This window comes from Triticum urartu, chromosome 5 (genome assembly GCF_003073215.2).
Source record: "Triticum urartu cultivar G1812 chromosome 5, Tu2.1, whole genome shotgun sequence".
Classification (NCBI taxonomy): domain Eukaryota; kingdom Viridiplantae; phylum Streptophyta; class Magnoliopsida; order Poales; family Poaceae; genus Triticum; species Triticum urartu.
Window position 1 is genome coordinate 505,419,193 of NC_053026.1, and position 8,374 is coordinate 505,427,566.

Genomic DNA, 8,374 nt, shown 5'->3' on the forward strand with positions numbered 1-8,374 from the left:
GTGTGAAGGATTGCAATGGAGTGTATGAAAGTTGTACCGAGAGTCTAGTCTATGGGAGTAGATAGGATTGAGAGCCCCATACCACTCACTTTGTATACATAGTGAGGTCTATGGTTTTAGAGAGGGTAGACCCCATCTTGCCCGCCACCATGACGATTTGAGGTCCAAGATGGCCTTGTGGGCGTCTGCCTACTCTTTGGGACTCCCTCCTACCGCGAGCTTCCTGACGGGCCTCTTGGACCCCCTAACAAAGCTTTTGTCGGGCTCCCTTGAGAGAAGCCACCCCTCCATTCAAGTTGTTCTGAATAAGACGGAGGAGGAGGAAACATGGCACCGTCACCCCTCACTAGTTAGGTCTTCAGGCTTCGAATCCCGGTTGTAAGCTTGTGGACGGGTTTCCTATGTCCCCTCTTCTATTATTATATGATACACATGCTTCCGCGTATTTAAAAAAATTACGGTGGAAAAGCATACACACACGAGACAGAGAAAGGGCGAACGATCCCTAAAAAAAGGCGAACGCATGGCACCGGCACAGGATGGTCGCCCTTGCCACGACACGCTCTATTACCCGGCGCCGGGGCACGCATTTGGCGCTTCCAAACCCGAGCAAATCAAGCGGCCAATGACGACCCACCCACCGCAAGTAACTGCCAATCGCGCGATCGGGGGCATTGAAACGCGACATCTCTCGCGCAACGTTCCCCTCCCCTCCAGCGGCAATCAAACCGAAACCAAAACCAAATCGAATCCACCCGAAGAAGACGCCCGCTCCCCTCCGAGCGAGCACCAACCCAACACGCACCGGGACGATCGGCGCCACCTCGGCACGCTGGTGTGGTGCGCGACCGTTGGAGCCGCGGGGTGCGTCTCCCCGCGCTGCCCTCGCGCCGGCCGCGGCGGGGCGCACAGCGGCCGGGGGCACCCTGGGGATTCGGGGCCTGGCGGGGCCCGAGAAAGAAAGACACCAGTCCCATGCACACACGCACGCACGCCGCCCCAAGCTCACACCTCCCTCTGCTCTCTGCCGCTCCACCTCACTCCCACCGCATGCCCTCCTCTCGCGCCGGTTACTTTTCAGCTCACTCCCTCACTCCACTCCCTCTCCCTCTCCCTCTCCCAGCGCAAATTTGGAAGGACGCGACCCGACCCGACCGAGGAGTCAAGAGGGGGGAGCGCCGCGCAGTCGGTGGAGGCAACAACGGTTACTGCCTGCCTTCGTCTTCCCAGCCAAGATTTGAGAGGAGGCGCAAGGGGGGGAAGGAGGCGGCGGCTGACTGATCGATCGGCCGGCCGGCCGGGGAGGCGCGCCGGCGATGGGCTGCTGCCAGTCGAGGCTGGAGCGCCAGGAGGCGGTGTCGCGCTGCAAGGCGCGCCGCCGCTACACCAAGCACCTCGTGCAGGCGCGCCGGGACATGGCCGCCGCCCACGCGCTCTACCTCCGCTCCCTGCGGGCCACCGGCGCCGCGCTGCTCCAGTTCGCCACCGCCGAGGCCGACAACCCGCACCCGCGCCCGCCCCACCACCAGCGCCACCAGCCGCCGCCCTCCGCGCCGCCGCCTCCGCCACCGCCGCCGCCGCCCCCGCCGCTCAGCCCCGCGCGGACCGCCAGCTCCTGGACCACCACCACCTCCTCCACCATCAGCGCCTCGCAAATCCTGCCGCCCCCTCCGCCCCCGCCGCCGCCGGCCCCAATGCCGTCCAGCTGGGACTTCTGGGACCCCTTCGCGCCCTCCTCCTCCCGCTCCCCCGCCGACGCCGCCGTCGACTGGGACGACGCCGCCACCTCCCTCGCCGAATCCCCCCGCGCCGCGCCGCCGCCGCCCGTCGTCGTCACGGCCAAGGCCGCCCAGGCCCAGCCCCCGGCCCCGTCCGTCGTCACCACCACCACATCCACCGCCAGCGAGCTCACCGTCGTCGCCCTGCCCCGCGGCGGCGGCGGCGGCGGCGCGGCAGGGAAGAAGGACCTCGCCGAGATCGCCACCGAGATCGACGAGTACTTCCTCAAGGCCGCCGACGCCGGCGCCCGCGTCGCCGCGCTGCTCGAGGCCCCAATCTGCGAGCTCCCCAACACCAACAACAGCCTCCCAGGCAAGAACACTCCTCGGATCAGCTTACCTCGCTCTTCCATCCCGCTCACATTTTCAATTGTGTCTGACGAAATCTTTGCTGCGTGCAATGGAATCAATTCTTGTTTCTTCAGGGAGGGTGATGAGCTACGGCAAGAACCTGAAGCCGACGGGATTGTCGTGGGGCGGCGCAGGAGGAGGGTACGGGAAAGGCAGCAGCAATGGCTTCTCCAGGTTCGGGATAGGAGACGAAGGCATGATGGGCAATGGCGGAGGCAGTGGGATCCTCAGCCACTCCTCCACCGTCGAGAGGCTCTACGCCTGGGAGAAGAAGCTGTTTCTCGAGGTCAAGGTGCGCTCGTTCATCATGTGTAACCCACTTCGTTGGCATTATTTACTAGCTTCAGTTTTGGATCATTCGATCAAAATGTGCATTACAGCTTTGAGCAGATTGATTCATCTCGACATAGAGTAGGTGAGCAGGCAGATTCATCGAAATATGCGGCTTGGTTAGATAGATAGATCTCAAGCAGTGGGTGAATGAGTGGCTTGGTGCTTTTGAGGAGCCAGTGGCCCTCCTTTTGCTGATTATGACTATCATATTAGTAGTACATTCTGTGATGGCCATGGGAGATACTAACAAGGATTCCAGCGGGGTGGCAATTGGTTCTGTCTGAAGCAAAGTACATTCTGGGCACATGGATGCATTGTTTGTTTGTTCATTCACTTTGGAGTAATTCTTTTTTAACCCTCTCTGTCAGGAGGTTCTGTAAATATGATATGCACCGTACGTGCCTTTGGATTCTTCCAAGTAAAAAAGATGATCTCTGTGCGTTATTTTATAACCTGCAAGACAGAATTTCATGTGCTGCTCTGTTCTCTGAATATTGGTACAACTGATGTGATCCTTCATCGAATAGTTTCAAACTTTGTTTAGCTCATTTGCCACGGTAAAGAACTAAAGATAGGCTGTTTCATCGTCTTTCACTAAGTAATCATGAAATGTCAGCTTTAGTTTTTACAGCTTTAAAGATACAAATCCTTGTGCTTCTTTTGATGAGAGATAGGAATAGTGCATACTACATTGCTTTGCTGAGTCAATTTTTGCTCCTTTATCGCATCAAAACTTACCACATACTATTACAACTAACTGCGCAATCAAATCGAGCAGAACTACGAGGGGCTTAAGCAGGAGCATGACAAGAAGGTGGGGCTGCTGAGGAAGCAGGAGGTGAGGGGCGTGGACTACCTCAAGATGGAGAAGAACAGGATGGAGATGGAGAGCCTCGAGTCCAAGATGCTGGTGGCCACCCAGTCCATCGACACCACCACCTCCGAGATCATCAGGCTCAGAGAATCCGAGCTGTTTCCTCAGCTACTTGAGCTGGTTGCTGGGTCAGTACCACACCACCATCACTCCTCACTCATTCATTTACCGTATGCATCCAGTACTGGTACCTCACATGTCTCACTACTTCCTGTATCTGTCGTTTTTTGCATAGTACGTACTTGCATATGCATGGTCAAAAAATAAATAAATATAAGCTTGATGATATAGCTAGGCTGGACATATGGACCACGGTAAGGGGCTTCCCAGATGAGGCCCGTGATAACAGCAGTGCCATTAGTTCTTTGCTGTTTTGATCCTGCCAGCCACTGATTCAGACCATGCATGCTGCTGTTTTATCTTTGGGTCCTCTGGTAAAATGCGCCTTTGGCACTGTAGCAAGTCAACACTCACTGATTTGGAAGGATGAGCATTCAAGTAGTGATAGTGGTGTTGGTGGGATCCTCATGTGTTTGACTGTCTTGACTGAATCTCCTGTTCACTGATTCGGTCAGTACTAGCTAGGCCTGCCTGAGAGATCTCCCAGCCACCCATCACTGCCTGGTCCAGCTGAGCTGACCCCTTTGGGCAATGGTGGATGTAGGTTACTTGCACATCAAACCTTTGAGGTGATGGTGGTGGTGGTGGTGTTTGGCATGTCATTGCTTGATGCTATGAGCCTGGTGATTTAGTTTGGTGCTGTTTATCGCCGTCGGAAGTGTGCCTTTAGGAAGCTTGGAACACAATAGCTGGCTAGTTCAACAGTTTCCAAAGAACTTTGTTTTCTTAAAGGAAAAGGAGGAAAGATCATGCGAGTCCCTTGTTCATGGCACCTCTGCTTTGGTACCAGCTGTTGCGTGCCTCACTCGCACTTCTCAGGTTCTTGTATAGTTTTCCATCAATGATACGGTGACCTAAGCTTGGTGTGTACTTTGTCTTAGCATCATGATGTCTCTAAATGAAAGAATTACTTTGGTATTACTGAATACACAAACCTCCTACCCGCATTTTGGTTGCATTGTCAATTACGCAGTTTTATTCCTGCACTTTACTTCAGTTACTTGTGTATCCAGCTCCTCCCTGCCTGTGAATATCAATACTCGCATATTACAAGTCAGATAGTTAGATGCATCATTTATTTCCTGCCAGTACATTTCCCTTTCTTGGGTAAACATGTATGTTTGCTCTGTTCTCATGCATGTTTCCTCTTGTGAATGCATTCCATTTCAGCTTGATGAGCATGTGGAGGGGCATGTATGAGTGCCATCAGGTACAGACCCACATGGTGCAGCAGCTTGAATACCTGACCATGAGCAGCAACCCAACCTCCAATGACCACCGGCAGGCGGCGCTCCAGCTCGAGATCGAGGTGGACAGGTGGTACTCGGCGTTCTGCAGCCTGGTTAAGTCCCAGAGAGATTATGTCTACTCGCTGACCGGCTGGCTTCGCCTCTCCCTGTTCCAATGCCTTCACAACCCACTCATGAAAGACATCCAGAACTCCGACATCTATAGCCTGTGCGAGGAGTGGCAGCTGGCCATCGACCGGATCCCTGACAAGGTGGCCTCAGAAGGGATCAAAACCCTCCTGTCGGTGATCCACGCTGTGGTAGTCCAGCAGGCGGAGGAGCAGAAACAGAAGAAGAGGTCAGATGCTGCATTCAAAGACTTTGAGAAGAAGACAGAGGAACTGCGGTCTCTGGAGTCCAAATACGGGCCATACTCTGCCGCAGGCTATGGAGAGATGACGCGGAAGACACCAGTAGCAGAGAAGCGGGCGAAGGTGGAGGCCCTGAGGAGCAGGGCGGACGACGAGAAGAGCAAGCACGAGAAGAGCGTCGGGGTGACGAGGGCGATGACCCTGAACAACCTCCAGACAGGCTTCCCCAACGTCTTCCAGGCGATGACAGGCTTCTCCAGTGTCTGCATGGAGGCGTTCGAGTCGGTGTACAACTTCAAGCGGAGCTTGGACCGGGCGCTCGACATGAAGAGGCTGCTGACCTGATGAGAGTGGCATTGCCTGTGGTCACTGTATAAAATGTATACAGTTTGTAGGCCTGTAGTGTGATGGTAGTAGGGCTGGAAGAGAGTTTGATTTTACAGAGCCAACTTCATTGGTCTGGTACCTGGTGACTAGTCTAGGCATAGAAATGCCTGGAGCTCGTTTACTTGCTGTAAATGAACTCGAGGCCTTGCCTTCCTTTCTTTTTGCCTGGCTTCTACTAGCTGTTAATCATTCAAAATCTGGCTGTTTTGAAGAGCTGTGGTTTTTGAACATCCTGCAGATGGTGTGATCTGGGGTTGGCTTTCCATTTATTCCTCGATCGCACCGGCTTCTATAGCACCGCGCCACCTTCTCTCTCAGGCTTTGTATGCTAATATACTGGAGAATTTGGGCAGATGTGCTGTTTGCACTACCAAAATTTAGACTAGTTGCACAGGGTTGTTTTGTGCCATGGTATCACACAGGTGGTGTAAAACTGCAATTTCATAAATACAACAATTCAAAATTTCAATCTGTTCACACGATAAGCGTATCTTCAACAGTGAGCACCCTATCACCACAAAGAAGTTATAATGTCAACGAGCCTACGTTGTTCTCATGAAACTTTTGAGTAATTAACAGAAAATCTCAACTAGATCAAGCAGATGTTCTGGAGAGTGGAGACCAAGGAATATCTGCACAGAGATAATGGAATATCTGCATAGTTTTTGCTAGCTGCTTCACGGCACGAACCCTCGTGCGCCAGAGCATTTTGGCACCTTGCTCGCAGCTTCTATGAAGTTCTCCACTGCAACTCGATTTGAATCTGCCCATATTTCGAGTCGATGAGACGATACTTTTCGTTGATCCGCCTGTTGCTGATCACGTCTGCCAGGGTTATATCAATGTAGCCTAAGGTTTCCTGTAACAACATAATAATACAAGCAAAGTGATTGGACAATTTCGTACAATCCAGCCATTGTACTAAGAAATGCCATTAAGAGATATAGTCGAACCCACTTATTCATATCAAAAGATACTGAAGAAATAGAAGTAGTACTGTATCAAATATCTGTTGTGAACAGGAATTTTGTGGCTCTCCGTTATGACTATTTCCTCTAATATAGTCACGGAGCAACCAGAATGCTTGTAAAGCGAATTACTACATCAGTTAAGGGCCAAGCATTTCTTGTAGAATATCGTACCTTGCAATGTAACATTCCTCCTATCTTTCCAGCTTTGCTTAGGACTTGAACATGCAACTTATCATTTGTAGGTGGTTCCTCGCAAGCAAACTCAAACTCATCCTCCCAACGTGGATCCCTGTTCTTCTTGACAACCTAGAACAGAGGAGGAAAATCGAGTGCCGTAAAGCATGCGAAAAACATCATAACCTTTGTTACAAATAGCTAGGTGCAAGTGCCTAATATATACTACTACAGTTACAAATACCTTTGTTTTCTTCTCTTCTCCTTTAAAGATTATCTCTGCGTATGGGTTTGTGTGATGCTTCCCTTCAACATCTTGAGCTTCGTGAAGGATGACGAAAAGCAGCCCACCAGCAGCTGGAGTGTTGTCTGGGGCTTTCTGCACTTCATCAGTACCATCCATGCTTTCTTCCTCCGTGTCTTCTTCTTCCTTGAAAGGCTTATATGTCACCTCCAAGGTAATCTGACCACGAGATTTCTCATTTTGTATATCATTTGGATCCATGGTCTTCAGTAAGTTAAGAGTCATCACTTTAGTCTCGTCCGGGGCAAGTTCGCTCAACAGAACCCTGTTCATGCCCATCTTCTCATGTTTTCCAACCTAGATACAGCAAAGAAATACCTTATCTGCGTATTATTTGGTCACGTGTACGAAAAGAAGCTACATCGGACTCAATGAACAAAGGAAGGAAGCCATGCCTGTGCCCGGTCGAAGACATCAACAACCAGCGACTGGTTTTCCAGATCTGTCACAACAAATTTGAATTCTTCATTCCACTCCGGATTGAGATTGCTGCGCTTTACTGTTGTTTTCTTGGATGGAAGCCTGTCACCCGACATCTTAAGTTTCACATATGGATCTGATTTACTACCCAGCAGGCCCTTCTTTTCCAGATTTTGTGCTCCTGAAACCTTCACAAGTAGAATTCCAACGGGCCTCTTTGATGCTCTGTCAGTATGCGGAAGCCATTAGCAACAGACATTTTATAGAAACAACACACAAGCAACCACAAAGTGATCAAAATTTTACTTTGAGGGATCCATTGTAGGGACTTGTTGTGTCTTTGGCCGCAGCAGACACATGCTGGCGACTTCCTTCTTGATGGTCTCCTGCAAATACGCAAAACAATAACGAGACATTTTTAGTGAAGGGAATGAAACAGAACAGTTTGGGAGATGCAGCATGACTGCGGTGAGTGAAGACACCCAAAAACAACAACAAATATAGTCTGCTGGCATCTAAACACATGGCCGCCGCCCGCGCGCTCTACCTCCGGCTGCTGCGGGCCACGGGCGCCGCGCTGCTGCAGTTCGCCGCCGCCGAGGCCGACAACCCGCACCCGCGCCCTCCCCGCCACCACCAGCTGCCACCTCCGCCTCCCCCGCCTCCCAAATATTAGGAAATCTATAAAAGTTCCCCTGGAGATCCACAAGATGCACAACTCAAATCAGCAAGAACAACCCAACTCCTCTCCCGATCCTCTCACAGATGCTTGTATTAATCGCAGTGTAACAGAGTAGCAGAGTGTATAAGTATGATGTTCTAGGGTTTTGGATTGGGGAACTGAGTTGATGCCGACGCAGAGGCGAAGGAATCACTCCGTCTATCTATCTTTTTCTACATTGGATTGGATGGATCTGCTTTTTAGCTGTGCATACTCGCTTTCCACCTAGCCTACTTGCGTTGTTTCTCTGTGAATCACTGTAGCATTCTCATGCCCTGCTTCTTGCCTCACATGTCACATCCTTCCCCTCTGCTTCATCACTTCTTCGCACAGGAGTCCAT

General features: G+C 51.5%; 2 protein-coding genes across 2 annotated transcripts; one reads left to right on the forward strand and one right to left on the reverse strand.

Annotated features, from left to right (window-relative positions):
* The first annotated feature begins 1,085 nt into the window (after positions 1-1,085).
* Positions 1,086-5,656, forward strand: LOC125510174 (protein ALTERED PHOSPHATE STARVATION RESPONSE 1). The gene is made up of 4 exons (XM_048675273.1): positions 1,086-2,091; positions 2,204-2,421; positions 3,241-3,464; positions 4,627-5,656. The coding sequence occupies exons 1-4, from the start codon at positions 1,317-1,319 to the stop codon at positions 5,399-5,401; spliced, it is 1,992 nt and encodes a 663-aa protein (XP_048531230.1). The 5' UTR covers positions 1,086-1,316; the 3' UTR covers positions 5,402-5,656.
* A 213-nt stretch (positions 5,657-5,869) lies between these two features.
* Positions 5,870-8,374, reverse strand: LOC125510176 (synaptotagmin-2-like). Its single transcript, XM_048675277.1, has 6 exons — positions 7,860-8,374; positions 7,619-7,698; positions 7,288-7,537; positions 6,833-7,189; positions 6,586-6,720; positions 5,870-6,302 (listed from the first exon to the last, which is right to left on the reverse strand). The coding sequence occupies exons 2-6, from the start codon at positions 7,669-7,671 to the stop codon at positions 6,174-6,176; spliced, it is 924 nt and encodes a 307-aa protein (XP_048531234.1). The 5' UTR covers positions 7,672-7,698; positions 7,860-8,374; the 3' UTR covers positions 5,870-6,173.

What these genes read in the sequence shown, in the direction of transcription:
- LOC125510176 (XM_048675277.1), bottom strand. Translation starts at nt 7,671, where the DNA reads ATGTGTCTGCTGCGGCCAAAGACACAACAAGTCCCTACAATGGATCCC. An exon ending in CCTACAATGGATCCCTCAAA is followed by an intron (nt 7,538 to 7,618) that starts GTAAAATTTTGA and finishes GCATACTGACAG; the next exon opens with AGCATCAAAGAGGCCCGTTG. An exon ending in ATGTCTTCGACCGGGCACAG is followed by an intron (nt 7,190 to 7,287) that starts GCATGGCTTCCT and finishes TGCTGTATCTAG; the next exon opens with GTTGGAAAACATGAGAAGAT.
- LOC125510174 (XM_048675273.1), top strand. Translation starts at nt 1,317, where the DNA reads ATGGGCTGCTGCCAGTCGAGGCTGGAGCGCCAGGAGGCGGTGTCGCGC. An exon ending in AGCTGTTTCTCGAGGTCAAG is followed by an intron (nt 2,422 to 3,240) that starts GTGCGCTCGTTC and finishes CAAATCGAGCAG; the next exon opens with AACTACGAGGGGCTTAAGCA. An exon ending in CTACTTGAGCTGGTTGCTGG is followed by an intron (nt 3,465 to 4,626) that starts GTCAGTACCACA and finishes ATTCCATTTCAG; the next exon opens with CTTGATGAGCATGTGGAGGG.